General features: G+C 36.5%; 1 protein-coding gene across 1 annotated transcript in view; it reads right to left on the reverse strand.

Moving 5' to 3' along the window:
- BTBD8 (BTB domain containing 8) overlaps positions 1–20,262 on the reverse strand; it is a 159,779-nt gene that overhangs the window by 111,279 nt on the left and 28,238 nt on the right. The window contains exon 4 of the mRNA XM_044674836.1: positions 14,200–14,317. Coding sequence (XP_044530771.1) covers positions 14,200–14,317 — 118 coding nt within the window. The remainder of the gene's footprint in view (positions 1–14,199; positions 14,318–20,262) is intronic.

Consider the following 20,262-nt stretch of genomic DNA (forward strand, 5'->3'; position numbering starts at 1 on the left):
AACTGTAAATAAACCACCATAAAAGTCATCCTGACTTGGGTCTCTTTTATTTTGAAATTGAATTAATCGTTTTCTGGTGACCAAACCTTTAATATCCAGTCCAACCATAATAATTCCCATTTTCCCTCTTACATACTACAAATATGAATAACATGGAAATAGGTTTAACAATGATGCACGTATAACCCAGTAGAACTGCTTGTCAGCTCCAAGGGGTGGGGAGGAAAGAGCAGAGTGAGAAAAGGGGGATTGGTGGGGGGAATCATGAATCATGAAACCATGAAAAAATATTCTAAATAAAAAAACAAACAAACAAAAAAAGAAACTAAGTAGTTGTGAAGCACAAAATACCTATAAGCAAAGCCTCAAAGGGAAAACACAGCTTAGGAACAAATTCAATTAAGAATTGTTAAACTAAAATTAGTTTAAAAAAGGAGTTTTTATATATGCAATGAAAGTGCTAGAGGAAAAAATGGAAAAGAAATAAAAGATACAGAAGAACTAAAAAGAAAAAAAGAGCTTGGCCTAAGAAATAGGAAACCTTGCCAAGCAATGAACTTTTAGAAAATTAAAATGGGCCAAATAGAAGTCACTGACTTCATGTGATAACAAAAAAGATTTAAACAAAGTCAAAAGACTGAAACAATAGTAGAAAATATAAGGTACCTCACAGCAAAAAACAATTTACTTGGAAAGCATATTAAGGGGGAAAAAAATTCAAAAATTAATGGATTCCCTGATTCTAATGACCAAAAAAGAAAACAAAAAAACCTTTGTGTTATATTTCAAGAAATCATAAAAGAAAACTGCCAAGATTGCTTAGAAACAGAAGGCAAAAGAGAAAAAAGAAATATAAAGAATCCATTGGTTACATTTCTTGAAAGGAGAACTTCCATAGCTGCCAGGTTAAAGAAAAAATAGTTGAAGTGGACAAAAAAAAATCAAGTACCAAGGAACCATAGTCAGGATCATATTTGACCTAGCTATTTCCACCAAAAGGGAACTGAGAACTTGAAATATGATATTACAGAAAACAAAGAATAGCAAAACTAAATATAATCCTGGGGGGAAGGGTGTCAATAAAAATAGAGGACAAGCTTTCCTGATGACCAGAGCAGTGGAGAAACTTTGATGTTCAAACACAGGAGTTAAGAGTAAGATAAAAAGATAAACACAAATGGAGATAAACCAGTATTAAATTCTTACATTTTAATATAGGGTAATGAGTCATCTGCCCTTCTTTACCCTATCATTATTAAGGGTCATAGAGGGAATCTAATTAAGTAAGGCTTGGGAGTGGTTCTGTTATATCTTGATCTTGAGAGAAGGAAGAGGAATACATGGGGGAAAAGGGAAAGGACAATAAAAAAAATCTCACATAATCAAAGTATACAAGTTGTAAGGGCCAGAATTGTAAGGGATAAAAATAAAAGGGTTAGACTAAATTTATCAGAGTGTGGTTGCTAGGAATTAATCAATTCCAAATGATTTTTTTATGGCAGTTTATTTTCAAAAGGAGTAAGAGTGAAAGAAAGAAAATCGGAGAGAGTAGATATTTACTCCAGCCTGGTCTGAACCAGTCAGGGCTTAAGAGGCTCCAGCAAAGGGGGCCCAGAGGTAAATTAAAGAAGAGTTTTAGCCACAAGGTCTCCTCCAAGACAAGGGGCCTCTCTGGAAGCTAGTACCTCCAAAACAAGCCAGGAAAGGGATTCAGCCTTTTTCACTCACCCACATGGTAGTTCTAAGGGAAAACAGAAAAGCAGTCCAAGGTCCTCAGCCAGAGCTCCTCCAGGGTCAAACTGAAGGTGAAAGACCTCTCACAAGAAGTTCTCACCACTTATAAAGACCATTCCTTTCATTACTTCCTGTGCCTTCCTCCCACTTTACGTGGACCAATTACAGCTAAAGCTTTGCTTAGGATGCTTAGGATACATAGAGTAGCTATGTATATTTATAATGGTCATAATGAAAAGAAAGAAGACAATGATGAAAGTGAAATTGTAGAAGCAGTAATAAAAGAGATAAGAATCCTAAAAGGAAAAAATTGATAAATTTGAAAAAGAGGATACCAGTGTTGGGTTGGCACTATATGAGAATATAGAAATCAACGACAATATACAAACCAAGGACCAACATGTTATCTGTAGAGAAAAAGGGGACATCTAATGATTAATTGCAGATGCTGCAATCAAATATTTGGTATTTTAGAGGTAATGGTGGCAACTTTAGGGGCAATTTTATTTTATAAACAATAATTTTAGAAGCAATAATAACAACTGAGGTAATTTTAGAAATGGAAATTATGGAAACTATGGAAACGATGATACAAACAATAATCAGACCAAAGAGAATGAATTATTATAATATATCAGAAATGGGGCATGCCCACTCAATAACCAAAATCAAAATGCAAGTTCTCCTCAAAGAGAGGAATCTCAGAAAGGTGTACATGGTCCATTGTGAAGATTTATCAGGGGAGAAAGGACTATAGAATCAAAGATTGAAACATTTGATTTTCCAGATCCAGATGTCACTACAACACCTGTAATTCCAATTCATTCTCCCCCAGATAGCACCAAACCACATATAACTCAAAGTAGGAAATATACTTTATGATTGTCTTTTAGATATTAGAGCATCAAGATCTGTTTTAATTAGTACACCTGGTTCTGTGATTCAATTGGCTCTATTAGTGTTGTTGGTATTTCTGGAACTCCTTTTGAAATCCAAAAGCTTTCACCACAAATGGTACCTATAGAACCTTTATCCATATTCATTCCTGCTAATGCCTAACTCCCCTATGAACTTATTAGGAAAAGATTTGTTGTGCAAATTAAGAGCCACAATAGAATGTACCCAAGATGAGGATAGTACATTAGAATTACCAGAAGAATCTTTGAATTTGTTCCCAGTACTCATTATAGATAATCAAGAAATGGATAAAACTCAAATTTTTACAAGACCTACTGATATACCCAAAGCTCTCTGGGCTACATTTTCCACCAAGGTAGTCCTGCTAAAATCAGCTGTTCCAGTCCAAATTAGAATGAGAGGTTGTCCTCCTACATTTATTCCAAAATATCCATTAGCAAAAGAAGCAATCAAGGGAATTACCCCAGTGATAAATTCTCTAATCAAACAGAAGATAATAATCCCCCCCAAATCAGAATACATACGCCTATTTTACCTATTAAGAAACTGAAAAACAAACATATCCATTTGTTCAAGACTTGAGAGCTATTAATAATCACATAATCAAAAGACATTTGCTTGTCCCTAGTCCATCAACTATTATTTCATCAATTCCTAGCAACACTAATTACTTCACAGTAGATCTCTGTTCTGCATTTTTTTTCAATACCCATCCATGAAGACTCCCAAAAAATATTTGCATTTACCTGGAAAGGATCTCAATATATATGGTCCTGTCTGCCTCAAGGTTATGTAGAAAGCCCAATTTTGTTTCCCTAAATTTTAACACAAGATCCTGCAAATATCAAATTTAAGGAGAACCGATTAATTGATTTTGTGGATGATTTACTCTTATCCTCACCAAATGCAATAGCATGCCAAGAAGACAGCAAACATCTTCTACTAGAGTTATATAAAAGAGGACACAAAATTTCAAAATCAAAAGTGCAGTGGTCAAAGAAATAATAAACTGGAGGAATTCCATTTGAACTGGAAAGACCTCCAGGAATTGATGGAGAGTGAAAGGAGCAGAGCCAGAAGAATATTGTACACAGAGACTGATACACTGTGGTAAAATCGAATGTAATAGACTTCTGTACTAGCAGCAATGCAATGACCTAAGACAATTCTGAGGGATTTATGGAAAAGAACGCTACCCACACTCAGAGGAAGAACAATAGGAGTGGAGAAACAGAAGAAAAACAACTGCTTGAACACTTGGGTTGATGAGGACATGACTGGGGATGTAGACCCAAAAAGACCACACCAATGTAACCATCAATAATATGTAAATAAGTCTTGACTATGGGAGGGGGGGCGGGGTTGAGGGGTTGGTGAAGGGTAAAGTAAAAACATGAATTATGTAACCATAGAAAATTTTTCTAAAAATAAAAAATTATTAAAAAAGAAGTGCAGTGATATCTCCCAAAAGTGGAATATTTAGGATTTGTTTTAGCCAAAAGTGTGCGTTACATCTCTCAAAAATGTATTGAAGATATACAAAAATTGAATGCCCCAACAACTAAAAGACAAGAGCAATTTTGGGAACTACAGGTTTTTGCAGGCAATGGATTCCTTGCTATGGGGAAATCACCAAACCCCTTATAACATTGACAAGAGATATAGTTATGGAACCACTGAAAATGACTGTGAAACATCTAGCAGTGCTTAATAAGTTAAAACAAGCAATTTTATTAGCACCAGCACTAGGCATTCTGGATTATATGAAACCGTTCACTTTGCATGTTCATGAACAAAGAGGAGTAGCTTCTGGGGTATTAACACAAGCTTTGGGACCAGTCCAGTGTCCAATCGCATACTATTCAGCTCAATTAGGCCCAACAGCTGCTGGCACACCTCCATGTCTCAGAGGATTTGTTGCTACAGCTCTGTTAGTAACAAAAGCTACAGACTTAGTGTTAGGACACCCACTAATGATTATGTGCCCGCATGAGGTTGAAGCTTTATTATTAAAACTTAGAACACAGGCATTCTCAGACCAAAGGCTTTCATGATATGAAATAACTTTGCTAGGCAATGAAAACATAACTTTAAAATGCTTCACAACACTGAACTCGGCTATGTTGCTTCCTGATTTGCCAACCAACAGAGAACCATTACATAATTGCAAATCAGTAATTTCTATGGCTAAGAGACTGCATAAAAATCTACTCAACACTCCATTAGAAATGCAGATCTCATTTTGTTTACTGATGGTTCTTCATTTATGAGAGATGGTATATGGTATACAGGAACAGCTGTAGTGATAGAATTTGAAACTATGTGGTCAACATCACTTCCATCAAATTTAAGTGCACAAGTGCAGAATTGATAGCATTAAAACAAGCCTAATAGCAAGAGATAAAAAAGCAACAATATACAAGGATTCAAAATATATGCCTTTGGAACATGTCACGTTGTGGGTACCCTTTAGATGCAAAGAAGTTTCTTAACATCATCAGGCAAGACAATCGCGAATACAAAAAGTATAAATGAAGTTTTAGTAGCTCTCCAATTACCAAAAATGCTAATGGTAGTATATTGCTCTACAAACTTAGGTGGAACTGATTTTGTTTCAAGAGGGAATCACCAAATAGATGTTGCTGTGAAACTAGCAGTTCTAGAAGGCCCCAAGTTGATTCTGAATTTAACGATCATAAATGAATCAGATTTATCCATAACAAATAACAAAAAGTTTTGATAAAGTCTAGGCAAACCATATCTACAACAACCTCGTCATCTAATAATTTAGTAATTAATTCTTTCAAAAAAATTAATGATTTAATTTTGGAGAAGCCATGCTGGCACTTCGTAATTTCCACTTCCTTTTTACAATTTTCCTCAATCATCTTTTTTCTAGCATTTTCCTAGGAATTTGTCAAGTTCAGTGAATGAACCATGGTTTTCAGACAGACTGCTTGCTCTCCCACCCCCTTTTCCCTCCTCCAAATCAAGACATCTTTGCCTTTTCCAATTTTGTGGCTCCCTTTCCTGATTACCAATGACACTGAGTCATCAGATAGTCTGGGTTAGGTGAAGGCTGCTTGGTTCTCTCTTACAAAGTCCTAGGGCATCACTGACAAAGCTTTTCAAGTTCATATTCCAAAACTGCAACTTCAAACTGCCTATGAGTCCCCCACATTATCCCAGAGAGTGGAGGGAGGAAATGCTTGATTTGGGTGGCTGGACAGAGGGGTAGGGCATGCAAAAAAAGTCCTCAAGCACTGGGAAGAGAGGGAACAGAGCAGTTCCTCACTCCCATGCCTGGCTGGGCACATTTGCTAATACTTTGCCAACAATGTCCTTCCTAGAGTATCAACCCTGCTGGATATGTTGTTCTGCCATTCTAGAACAAAGGTCCTTCTCTTAATAGAGGCAGAGTTAAGGCTGTGCAGGTCTGCCTTCTCCCTGTTACTGATCATCTCATTTACTCCAAGCCAAAGTCCTATCTCTTTATCCTTTTTCCCTGACTAGAGCTTTAAAACAATAGAAACCTTCTGCTTGTCCTTAGCTTCCCTTGTCAGAGATGGCTTAAGCACTTTAGACACTCACTTGTATAGGGACACGCCGTGCTCTAAAACTCCCTCAATCTAACTCTAAAAGACTATGATTCTGAGAAAAAACCAAGTCTCCTAACTCTGAGTTCCCTGTTATTCCTGCTATAGCCACAAACTCTAACAACCAAAGAAATGGCTCTTGATTTTATTTTTAAATTAATTGCAAATATGCTAATAAACTAGCTGGTAAAGAGAGTATTAACTAATTTCAGAAACTACAAATTACGAATCCTAGTCCTTTCCAAGTATTTACACTGTCTTCTAATATAATCTTATGTATTATTAAACAATTAATGTACAAACATGTTTTCCCCTCCCCACGCCAAAAGTGTTATTTATAGGATTCTGTATAAGAATACAAAAATAAGTGAGGAATTTACTCAATTTTTAATTAGCTACCATATTAGAGAAAAATGTTAAGATTAAATAATCTAAGAGATTATTTGGTATTAAAATGGATTTTTCTGCAATAAATGCATCTTTGTAATTACTTTTCATGATGTGCATAATAAAACTAGTTCATATTTCCTTTATAAAATGAATAGGATATACATGAAGTTTAGTCTTCACAGAGTGAAGAATCTGACCCAGGATTAAGAATTTGCATAAACAAGTCAAAAATAAAACAGATGATCCCAAAAAAGTAAAAGACTTAAAGACAGGTCCTGAAATTTATATTCATCAGATGGTCTCTGGATAATATACAACTTCTGGAAACTCAGTTCCCCAGACCGAGTAGGAAACTCAATCAAAAATATACATACCTCATATTCTGGTTTTAGCTACTAGGGTATACTGCTGTCTGCCAAATGAAAGACAGCATAAAGGGAGAGGGCCAAACCAATAGAATGGGAATAGGGTCCTATTATTCTTCTTTAGCAGCAAAGGTTTCAGGGCTTTGAAGCAATAAATGGCTAAATGATTATCAGCAGGCGGAGTAATAATGTAGTTGTTGGGAATATTTATGTCTTACAAACTAAAATGACCCCAGACTTTGGATCTCAGGTACATGTCTGACCCAGTATTGCTTTTCAGATTACCCCCCTAGCATAGAATCAGAACCTATAGAGCAATGGTCAGCAACCTTTTTGGCCCTGAGAGCCATAAATGCATGTGGAAGGAGGAGGATGGAGGCGGAAGGTGCTGGAATATGGGGCAGGGGCTGAAGGGCTCCCTGGGGCACATCCTGGGGCTCTGCCCGGACTGGCTGGTCGGGAGGTGGAGCCAGATATGGCTGGAGAGCCATGCCGACCCCTGCTATAAAGGAATAGGGTTCTTGCTACCACTTCATTTCCATTCTCATTCAACTCTCCCAGTCCATATCATTTCCTCTTAACTTTAAGACTACGTGGTATAACAGAAAGTCTTAAGAATCAAGAAAAATCAAAGTTCAACCTAAGATGCAACTTTCTGGTTATGTGACCTTGGACAATGAATTGATGAATGAAAAGGCATTTAACAAGTACTTCCTAGGCGCCAAACACTGTGGGAGGCACTAGGGGTACAGAAACAAGTAAAAAAGTCTCCGCCCTGTAGGGTAGACAGCAGCAATGAGGGAAGAGTAGGTAGGAGAACTATTTCTACAACAGTGGTAGTGATGTGAATCTGATTAAGTTTCCAGAACCAGAAGAGGAAGAGTATGTACTCAGTGCCAAGATGCCTTTTCTCTTAGTGTCAATACTAAGATATAAGAATGTTAAGAGCTAGGCAAATGGAGTTAAGTGACTTGCTCAGGGTCACACTGTTAGGAAGTGTCTGAGGCCAGTTATGAACCCAAGATCTCCTAACTCTAGGTCTCATTCTATTCACTATGTTACCTGGCTTCCCCTAAGCTTTATTTTATATATTTTTTTTATTTTTTAAAACCCTTACCTTCCATCTTAGAATCCAATACCGTGTATTGGTTCTAAGGCGGAAGAGTGGTAAGAGCTAGGCAATAGGGGTTAAGTGACTTGCCCTGGGTCATACAGCTATAAAGTGTCTGAGGCCAGATTTAAACCTAGAACCTCCCATTTCTAGGCCTGGCTCTCAATCCACTAAGCCACCCAGCTTCCCCCCTAAGCTTTATTTTAAATAAATCACCTAACCTTAATGCACCTAAGTTTCATCATCCATAAAATAAGAGTGATATTTGCAATGCCTACAATAGCTGTCCCCCGGGTTTTCTTGGCAAAGATAATAGAGTGATTTGTCTTTTCCTTATCCAGTGGACCCTTTTGTCAGACAATCAGAAATAAACTGATTTGCCCAAGGTCACATAGGTAGGCCATGTCTGAAGCTGGATTTGAATGCAAATCTTCCTTCCTCTAGGCCTAATGTTCTATCCACCAAGCCACAGTTACCTCCATCAAATAACACAGCAAAAAATTTAATTGTTTACATTCTGACCAACAAGTAATGATCATTAATAATGTAGGAATCATTTCTGAATCAGACTGCTGACAGAACAAAGATAAAAATAATACAAAGATAGGTAAAAATTAAAATGAGAACATATGGTAAACAAAAGAACCTTCCCAGAAAAACCAATCCAATCTATTCTATTTAAAGAAGTTATTAATGCCAAAAATAGGAATTCCAACATAAAATCAATAGTCACAATGAGGCAACCAAAAAAAAAAAAAAAAACCTAGAACCTGCTTCAGTCAGCAGACTATACAATTTGAACCCAACTACATTCCTAAATCTATTCCACATTACTCCACTTCATACACTTTAAGATCCAACTAATATGACTTTGTTGTTAGTCATCTCCATTGGTCAGACAGTCTCTCTTTTTTTTTCTTTATTATTTTATTTTTTTAAGAAAGATTTTCTATGGTTACATGATTCATGCTCTTACTTTCCCCTTCGCCCCCCTTTTGCCCCCCCATATCCAATGTGCATTTCCACTGGTTTTAACATGTGTGATCAATCAAGACTTATTTACATATTATTAATAGTTGCATTTGTGTGGTCATTTAGTGTCACATCCCCAACCATGTTCACATCCACCCATGTGTTCAAGCGGTTGTTTTTCTTCTGTGTTTCCACTCCTGAAGTTCTTCCTCTGAATGTGGATAGCGTTCTTTTCCATAAATCCCTCAGAACTGTCCTGGGTCATTGCATTGCTGCTAGTACAGAAGTCCATTACATTCGATTTTACCACAGTGTATCAGCGTCTGTGTACAATGTTCTTTTGGCTCTGCTCCTTTCACTCTGCATCAATTCCTGGAGGTTTTTCCAGTTCACATGGAATTTCTCCAGTTTATTATTCCTTTGGGCACAATAGTATACCAACACCAGCAGTTACCACAATTTGTTCAGCCATTCCCCAATTGAAGGGCATCCCTTCGTTTTCCAGTTTTTCACCACCACAAAAAAGTGCAGCTATAAATATTTTTGCACAACTTTATTATCTATGATCTCTTTGGGGTACAAACCCAGCAATGCTATGGCTGGATTGAAGGACAGGCATTCTTTTATCGCTCTTTGGGCATAGTCTCAAATTGCCACCCAGAATGGTTGGATCAGTTCACAACTCCACCAGCAACGCATTAATGTCCCAATTTTGCCACATCCCCTCCAACATTACTCTCCCCTCCTATCATTTTAGCCAATCTGCTAGGTGTGAGGTGATACCTCAGAGTTGTTTTGATTTGCATTTCTCTAATTATTAGAGATTTAGAACACTTTCTCATGTGCTTATTGATAGTTTTGATTTCTTTATCTGAAAATTGCCTATTCATGTCCCTTGCCCATTTATCCATTGAGGAATGGCTTGATTTTTTTATACAATTCATTTAACTTCTTATATATTTGAGTAATTAGACCTCTGTCAAAATTTTTTGTTCTAAAGATTTTTTTTCCCAATCTGTTGTTTCCCTTCTGATTTTGGTTGCATTGCTTTTGTCTGTACAAAACCTTTTTAATTTAATATAATCAAAATTATTTATTTTACATTTTGTAATTTTCTCTAACTCTTGCTTGGTTTTAAAATTTTCCCTTTCCCATAGATCTGACAGGTATACTATTCTATGTTCACCTAATTTTCTTATATTTTCCTTCTTTATATTCAAGTCATTCACCCATTCTGAATTTATCTTGGTGTAGAGTGTGAGATGTTGATCTAAACCTAATCTCTCCCATATTGTTTTCCAATTTTCCCAACAGTTTTTGTCAAATAGTGGATTTTTGTCCCAAAAGTTGGGCTCTTTGGGTTTATCATAGATTATCTTGCTGATGTCACTTACCCCAAGTCTATTCCACTGATCCTCCCTTCTGTCTCTTAGCCAGTACCATACTGTTTTGATGACTGCTGCTTTATAGTATAGTTTAATATCTGGTACTGCTAGGCCACCTTCCTTCACATTTTTTTTTCATTATTTTCCTTGATATTCTTGATCTTTTGTTATTCCAAATGAAATTTGTTATAGTTTTTCCTAATTTAGTAAAGAAGTTTTTTGGTAATTTGGTAGGTATGGCGCTAAATAGGTAAATTAATTTGGGTAGAATGGTCATTTTTATTATGTTAGCTTGTCCTACCCATGAGCAGTCAATGCTTTTCCAATTGTTTAGATCTAGTTTTAATTGTCTGGAAAGTGTTTTGTAGTTGTTTTCATATAATTCCTGTGTTTGTTTTGGTAGATAGATTCCTAAGTATTTTATATTGTCTAGGGTGATTTTAAATGGTGTTTCTCTTTCTACTTCTTGCTGCTGTGATGTGTTGGAGATATATAGGATTGCTGATGATTTATGTGCATTTATTTTGTATCCTGCAACTTTGCTAAAGTTGTTGATTATTTCTACTAGTTTTTTAGTTGATTCTCTAGGATTTTTTAAGTAGACCATCATATCATCTGCAAAGAGTGATAGGTTGGTCTCCTCACTGCCTATTTTAATACCTTCGATTTCTTTTTCTTCTCTAATTGCTACTGCTAGTGTTTCTAGTACAATGTTAAGTAACAGAGGTGATAATTGGCATCCTTGTTTCACATCTGATCTTATTGGAAAGGCTTCTAATTTATCCCCATTGCATATGATGCTTGTTGATGGTTTTAGATATACACTGTTTATTATTTTTAGGACAAGTCCTTCTTTTCAATAGGAATGAATGTTGTATTTTGTCAAAGACTTTTTCAGCATCTATTGAGATAATCCAGTCTCTCGTTCTTGAAAGTAAACCTGTTTTATTTCTGCTTCCTAAAAGCCTTAGCTTTCTTCCAAACTATTTAAATAGCACATTTTTTTATATCATATATGTGTAGATTGTCCCCTCTGAAACATGAGCAGTGACTGTTTCATTTTCACCTCTGAACCTCCAGTGTGTAGAATATAGTAGGGACTTAATAAATGTTGTTGATTGCTTATTGATTTAGAAAATATTATGGAGTACTGGTGGATTACGAAAAATATCATCTCAGTTAGCTAAAAGAAAACTTGAAGATTCGTAAGCAAAGTCATTTAGTGGTATTTAAGGATAAAATCCAAAGTAGGCAACAACCAAGGGAAAAATGAAAAAGGCAAGTAAGGACTTTCCTAACAAGCTCTATTTGCCATCAAAGACAAAGGAGCCACCACATCTGTATTCTTTATATCACATTCCCAGACGTGTTGTGGGAAATGGAACTGGCCCTGACAAAAACAAAAGTGGGACAAAGAAGCTGATCTACACCAACCATACCCAGAGGAAGTTCATGAAAGAGATGATACACTTTTGAGGGCACTGAGGGCACAGCTCTCAAGGTATCAAAAAGAGAAAAAGATGTCAATGGGGTGGAAAAAACCTGCAGACCTTATTTCCAGAAAAAGGTGACAAAGAAAGTAGGCCATTCTGGGCCAGGCCTACCTTGGGCCAATCCAATAATTCACGCTTAAGACTAGAACTTAAACACATAGAGACTATAAAACTCAATAAAAAGGAATTTACTTAATAAAATATTCAAAAGGGATACATACAATCACTAACTCAAACTTGCCATGGTGACAATATCTAGCCAGAAATGCCTAATGATAGGGAATTCTGTCAAGCCTGAGAGCTCTACCTCCCCAGAGTCTGCACATTTTAGGCCTCTGGTAACTAGGTGGTCATACTAATGGCTCAAATCTTAGTTCTTCAAACCGAAGGTTCAAACTCCCAATAGAGATAGAAGCTAAACCATACATATGAATATCTATGGAGTGCATATTGAGTTAGCTTCAGAACATAATGCTATCTATATTTTCTTTTGTTTTTATTTGTTCAGTGTTTCCCAGTTCCATTTTAAACTAATTCAGGTTGCATTTGGGAATGTTGTGGCTGGACCATGTGTGTGTGACTGCCTGTGCTTCTAACTAATAATCAAGGATGTCCTGAAGACAAGTCAGTATCAGCATTTATATAAAACAGAGACCCCATCTACACACAGATCTATAGACTTATTTTTTATCACTATAAAAATTATGATTGGCCAAAGGACTCTGGTCCCACAATTTTAGAACTAATCTGTTATAATCCTTTGGTATGCATAAGATTTAAACCAGCCTCAGTTCTACTTAGAACTGGCTGATGAAATCCTCCAGCAAGCTTGCTGAGGCAACATGGCTATAATTCCACAATCCTCATCCTGAGCAGGTTTTCCTGATTAATTTTTAGAACCCTCCTTCCCACCTGAGCTACTAGTCCATGATCCCTGACTGAACTACCCTACAAGCAACATGTCAGCTGTCATAGAAGCCCTCTGTTTTAAAACCCTATGTAAATTAGGGCTCCTGGGGTTCTGAGTCTTCCACAGGAGAATGAATCCCACTTCTTATCTGTGCCACCACCCAGCTTAACAACAGAATCTTTGAAAAAACAAAACTATGCCCAACAGATTCTTAATCTGTTTAATCTACATTATTAACATTTTCTCCATGACTTTCTTAAGTCTCAATAACCAGCAAAATGATCAATCAAGCCCTGATTCAAAGCATTTGATGGATTCTGAGACACAACTGCTCATACTAAAAATTTAACAATAGGCTCTCAAATCAGTGCAAGCTGGCTCCAGACATTTCTTGTGCAAGGAAATCAAAAGCATAAAGAAAGGCTCCATATAAATCAAAATATTCAAGTTCTTTTTTGTAGTAACAAAGAACTGGAAACAAAGTGGAACCTATTAATTAGGTAATAACTTTTTAAAATACTGTATTATAAAAAAATAGATGAATTCCAAGAAGAATGGAAAAACTTAGATAAATTCATTCATTAGGGAGTAGAATCAGAAAAATAATATGTACAATGATGACAACAATGTAAATAGAAAGAACAACCACCAATAAATAAACTAAATTCTGTGTAAATGTGATGGGAACAACCTCTCTGCAGATGTGGAAGACCACCTCTCCAGGTGTGGGGCACTCAATATATCATCAGACTCAGATAACAGATTGGTGAGTTTTGCTGACCATCTTTACCCCACCCTCATCCTTTGTTAGAAAAGATGACTCTCTGGGTAGGGGAATAAGAAGGATATATTTGGAAATCACAATGTTATAAAATAAAAACAGCAATAAAAATTTTAAATTAAATAAAGGAAAGTGGCTTGAAGACAGAAAGTTAAGAACTGTACATGAACTTCCTATTCTTGGAAAATGAGATTTTTTTTTCTACTAGTATCTGTTCTATGCATAATCAAAAAATTTCATTCAGTCATTTCAACTGTGTTTTATTCTTTGTTGACCCCATTTGGGGTTTTCTTGGCAAAGATACCAGAGTCGTTTACCATTTCCTTTCCCAACTCATTTTACAGGTGAGGAAACTGAAGCACATAGGGCTAAATTATTTGCCTAATGTCACAAAGCTAGTTAAGTGTTTGAGACCAGATTTGAACTCCAGGCCCTGCATGCTACCCAGTATACCACCAGTTACCCCATAATCAAAATTAATACTTATTTTATACATAAGGTAATAATACTACATAAACTCTAATTTGATTACTTTTCTATTTACCTGTGGGCTTGAAAACGTTTTCCATCAATACAAATATCAACATCTGGGCAGCAACGCTTTCTGTAAAGTTTCAACAAATCTTTTCCTAACTCAGATACAGGCTCCAGGTTAGAACTGTCTGCAAAAGAAAAAAATAAAGTATACTGGAATTTTTCTAGGATTTTAAATAGTCAAATTTTTTACAAGTGAATAACAGTGAGGTTTTTAGGTAAATTAAATTTCTAATTATCTTTACCAGTAAAGCAGAAATAACATAAAAGAAATTATAATTAAATTTGACCTTTAGAATGCTTTTATACTTACTTCATACTTCATGTGGGCATGTTTAATATTCTGAGGTGTCACATTCTACGTCTCAGTTTCCTCATCTATAAAAGAATGGAAGTGAGACCAAATATTTCTAAGGTCCCTTTAATATCTGAATCCGGAATCCTATGCTGCTAGAAATAATGAAGCTGCTCTGTGAACAGTTAGGTGATTTACAAGAAGTTTTACAGCTCTCAAACTTCCATAGTCTCTTTTAGTGCTTAATTCCTTCATGTTCCTCACTTCGTTCAGAAGTTGGAAGCATCTCTTGTAGAAGAATAAAATAACCATTAAGACAAGAGTTGACATTCTATATTGCTTCAAGATTTATAAAGTACTTTACATATATTAGCAGTTAGGCCTTCACAATGACCTTGTAAAATAGGTATGCTTACTCTTATTATCATCTCCATTTTATAAACTAGACAGTGATGGGCAAACTTTTTAAAAAGGGGGCCAAAAGAAAGGAAATGCTCATCTGTCATTTTGTTTCTAAGGCAACTCTTTTGAAGTTTCATTGTATTATATCCTACTCATTGTATTCATCAGATTAGGAATAATGTCCCCTAGTGAGATAGAACATTTTAGGGTCTCCCCCCATCTTGCCTGAGGGCCACAGTTTGCCCATCACTGAACTAGAAGATAAAAATTCAATCTCTTAAGAATCTACTTTGAGGGGGCAGCTAGGTGGCTCAGTGGATTGAGAGCCAGACCCAGAAAGGGGAGGTCCTAGGTTCAAATCTGACCTCAGACACTTTCCCAGTTGTGTAACCCTGGGTAAGTCACTTACCCTCCACTGTCTAGCCCTTACCACTCTTCTGCCTTGGAACCCATACATAGTATTGATTCCAAGATGGAAGGTAGGGGTTTAAAAAAAAGAAAGAAAAAATAATCTACTTTGAACTTAGCATTGTGCTAGCTGCTATATTTTAGCATTCAGAGTGTTTCCAATAGTTCCTAGTATAATGCCCAGAATACAGTTCGTACCTAACAAATATATTTTGGCTGATTAAAATAATAATAATAATAATATGTTTATATGGTATGCCATTTATATAGCATTGAAACTTATGATTTATAAAGCAATTTATATATATTATTTTAAATGGTCTTCCCTAAAGTCCTGTTATATAGGTAGGGAAAATAGTAGCATCCCTATTTTTCAAAAGAAAATATTAAGGTTCAGAAATGACAAGTGATTAGCCCATAAAGAGTATACTGCAACTGAAATTCAAGCCTTCAGATTCCACATACTATGTTTTCTACATCTAGGTTGCCTCTCCAGATAGGTCCACTGGCCCCCAGGGTTGGATTTCTAAGTCAGCCTCCAAATTGAGAAGGGCAGTCCCCTCTCTAGTCTCAGTGCAGATGTTTTAATTTGCAGCAAGAATGAGACTGCCAACACCAGCTAATCATGGCCAAGGATAAATATAGCTGGAGAAAAGCAAAACGAGGAAAAAAATCATCTAGGCCCTCTGAAAAATTTTACCAAAAGACTTAGCATTCCCTGTATCTGCAACAGAGAAAGAGCGTTCACAAAGTTACCTCTCTAGGAAATGAAGATCTAATCTGAATTTGAACTTCTTTCAATAGTCAATGGACAAAATGCTACTTGACCAAAAGTAGAGTACACCAACCAAGTTACAACAGAGGAAGCTCATGGAAGATGAACCCCTACCCTATCTAGCTATCTAGGACCCCTTCCTAGGAATACTTTCATACCTCTAAAGACCAATGGCACTCCTGCCACTGACACTCTATAAGTCTCTGTGTTTTAATATATCTGCTGTGTGTCAGGCACCATACTAGGCACCAAGGACACGAATAGAATAAAAGAAACAATTTCTGCTCCTAAGTAGTTTACATTTTGGTGAGGAAGATAATAAAAATGTAAATACTCATACACAGAATAAATATAAAGAGAATAAATACAAAGTCATTAAATATTCTAGGTTGAGAGGGAGAATACTAGCAATTGAAAGTCTTCATGTAAAAGATGGCACTTGAGTTGACTCTTAAAGAGAGGAATCCCATTAGGCAAAGAGGGAGAAGAAAATACATTCTAGACATGTCTTCAAGTAAAAGGTTTAGAGATGAGACTGACATGTCAGGAACAGGGAGAAGGGGCACTTCAGCAGGATCACAGAGCAGAAGAGGGAATAATGATTAATCAGATTAGAAAGGTAGGCTGAAGCAAAGTTGTGAAGGGCCCTAGAGGAGCTTATATTTGAGCCTAGAAGAGGAAGACACTGGAATTTACTGGGTAAGGGAGTGACACAGACAGATTCATGCTTAAAGAAAATCACACTGACAGAGCCTGGGAAGGATATACTCAAGTGGAAAGAGGTTTGAGGTAGGAAGATCAATTGGGAAGTCATGGCAATAAAAGTAAAGAGATAATAATTAGAGGAATTAGAAGGGAGTATTGTTTTGCGGGGAAAGAAATAGCAAAATCTGGCAAATAATGGGATTTATAGGGTAAGAGAGAGTGAGGAGGAAAGAATGACACCAAAATTACAATCTGGTTGTATCTGGAAAAATCAGTGATACCTTCAACAGAAATAGGGAATTTAGAAGAGAGGTGGGTTTGAGAAAAAAGAAAAAATGATGAAGCTCTCCAAATTTAGGTCAGAATTCAGACATCTCACTTGAGAAGATCAAGCAAAGGTTAACGCTTCACTAAAAGAGCATTCAAAACTAGCTCTACTTTCCTACCATAATGAGGAAGGCAGTCTCTATCAGTGTATCTATCTTGGGCTGGTATTGCAGATGGACAAAGAACTGGAAAAATGAATCAAGGGAAAACAGGCTAGACAGCATTAAGAACTTATGCAGTCTTCTTAATTACTGAAATTTGGTCCTGGTCACCAAAACCTACCCTTTTTTTCTTAAACAATTTTCTCCCAGTGATATTGGTTAGCAGAAAAAAGCAGATGATACAGTTTGAGGACAGGTAGGCTAACATATATTAATGATAATGGGTACAGTTAGTTGGCTCAGTGGATAGAGGTCAGGCCTGGAGATGGAAGGTTCTAGGTTCAAATATGGCCTGACACTTCATAGCTATGTGATGCTGGGAAAGTCACTTAACCTCCATTACCTACCCCTCTTCACTCTTCTGCCTTGGAACCAATACATGTATTGATTCTAAGACAGAAAGTAATAAGGGGGAAAAAACCAATAATGAATTTTCACAAGTGGTATAAAAAGGCTTTTTTAAAGAACCTGAAAACCAGAAAAGGAAGTAGGTTAGTCAATTGCAAAGGTGGAAAATAATATATGGCCTGAGTGTTGCAATACTGTCTCTCTCAGGATACATTCTTCTCTCTTGACTTCAGTGACATAGCATTCTTCTGGTTGTTCTCCTACATCTCTAAATAAACCTCCAGCTGCCTTCACTGGATCATCAGTCTATTTCTGGGCCTTTAGGTGGGTGTTCACCAAGACTTCTATATAAAGTTCTCTTTTCTTTCGTTGACATACTTCCTCAACAAGCTCATTTACTCTCATGACTTCAACTACCACTCCTATAGGCATATGATTCTTTTTTTTTTTTAAAGAATTCTTACATTCCATCTTAGAATCAATACTATGTATTGGTTCCAAGGCAGAAGCGGAGGTAAGGAGTAGGCAATGGGAGTTAAGTGACTTGCCTAAGGTCACACAGTTAGGAAGTGTCTGAAGTCAAATTTGAACCCAGACCTCAAATCTGTAGGCCTGGCTCTCAAATCAACTGAGCCACCTAACTGCCTCCAGGCATAAGACTCTTATAGCACTATTTACAAACCTGACCAAGAACAATGGACATCAAGTTTTATAAAAGCAGATCTTTAGGCCTAGGAATAAAGAATGACTTCCTTATAATTAGAATTGCACCAAAGTTAGAATGGGTTTCCTTAGGTAGTGGTGAATTCTCTCTCATTGGTGTTTTTAAAACAGAATGTAAGACCATTTGTTGGAGATGTCATACATAGAGGGAGTTTGCATTGACTAGGGATGCCTTATTCACAGATGCATTACAACTTCACCATCTCTTAAAATTCCTCACTTTCTTCAAAGCTCAAATCAAATTCTACTTCCTCTATGTGGTCTTTCTGATCCCCACAGGAGCTACAGCTTCCTCACTGAAATTACCTTTGCCTACCCCATATGTAGATATACATGTACACATTTATTCATGTACACACCTACATATCTGTACATATAAGTGAGAGATAGCTGCAATGTGTAGTCAATAGAGAGCTGACTTCATGCTCAAGAAGACTCTGAGGGGGTGGAGCAGCTGGGCAGCTCAGTGAATTGAGAGCCAAGCCTAGAGATGGGAGGTCCTAGGTTGAAATCTGGTCTCAGACACTTCCCAGCTATATGACCCTGGGCAAGTCACTTGACCCCCCCATTGCCTAGCCCTTACCACACTCTTCTGCCTTGGAGCCAATACACGGTATTGACTCCAAGACGGAAGGTAAGGGTTTAAAAATTAAGAAAAAAAAAAAAAGAAGACAACTCTGAGGGTTCAAGTTTTGCCTCTGACACACACTGAATATATCAATCACCTCAACAACTTCAACATCACCTCAATACAGATTAATATTGTTCATGATAGGATTCACATTTTTAAAAGGACACAAACAATTTGGAGTATCTCCAGAGAGAAGCACACAGTTAATATACAAGTTGAATAAAAAATAGGAGAAATAGGATTATAAAGATTGAGACAAGTGATTTCTCATTGATGGAGAGTATCAGGAGACACTGAAGTGATGGTAGTGGAGATAGTTTTCTGAGGATAAAAGGGTTCAAGAGACACTGAAGTGAGAGGAAGGAGAGTTTTGTAACATTCTTTAAGGCAGGGGGAATAAACTTTTGGGAGGGGGAATAAACTTGTGACTTCTCCAAAATCAAGTAGCTGAAATTTAGCTTCATACAATATTGCATAAAGGCCAAATGGAATCAACTTGTATATTAATTGTGTAAAAAGACATTTCTGATACTTTGTTTTACCAAGAGCCTTGGCCCCATTCTCTTTTGCAACTACATTCACTGCTAAATAAATCATTTGTCTGGATGAAATTCAGTTTCCTTATTCCACTATAAGACTATGCCACAAAAGGTCTGCTTGAAGGAAACTAGAATGTTTAGTCTATAAACTATAAAATTTAGGAGGGGATCATAATAAATATATTTAAGTATGTGAAGGTTTATCATATAGGAGAAAGATAAAACTTCTGCTGGGCCTTAGTGGGCATGGATCAATTGGTTGGGGAAGTAAAATGAAAAGAATTTGGTAACTTCATAGATTAGAGAGGTAAGGAAAAATGAATAGTCAATAATAACTTCAAAGTTAGCAACATGGGAGGCTTGGAATAACAAGTTAAAACAGCGAACAGTTTTATAGGGAAAGGTGAAACTGGACAACTAGCATTGCATCTACAGAGTTAATATTTCCTTTTCTGTGCTATCTTATATCACTTGCCTACATTTTATCAGGTCAATCACTTTGTAGTTCACTTTTATTACCACTGGACACTAGAAAAGTAAAGTAAAAAAAAACTCTAGCAAGCTTTTTAGCAAATAAATTCTACTTAAAACCTATTCTGATAAAAGGTTTTCTTTATTGATGATATAGTTAGAATGAAGGAAACGTGTGAAAGTTGAAATGGTTGAAAATTATGTTTATGGATTATTTGTGTTTTTTACCCATGCTACCTTGTTGCCTATTATCTCTGTTATAAACAAAAAGGGTCTTAAGGAGATATA

The sequence above is a fragment of the Gracilinanus agilis genome, chromosome 4, assembly GCF_016433145.1.
Source record: "Gracilinanus agilis isolate LMUSP501 chromosome 4, AgileGrace, whole genome shotgun sequence".
In the NCBI taxonomy this organism is placed as follows: domain Eukaryota; kingdom Metazoa; phylum Chordata; class Mammalia; order Didelphimorphia; family Didelphidae; genus Gracilinanus; species Gracilinanus agilis.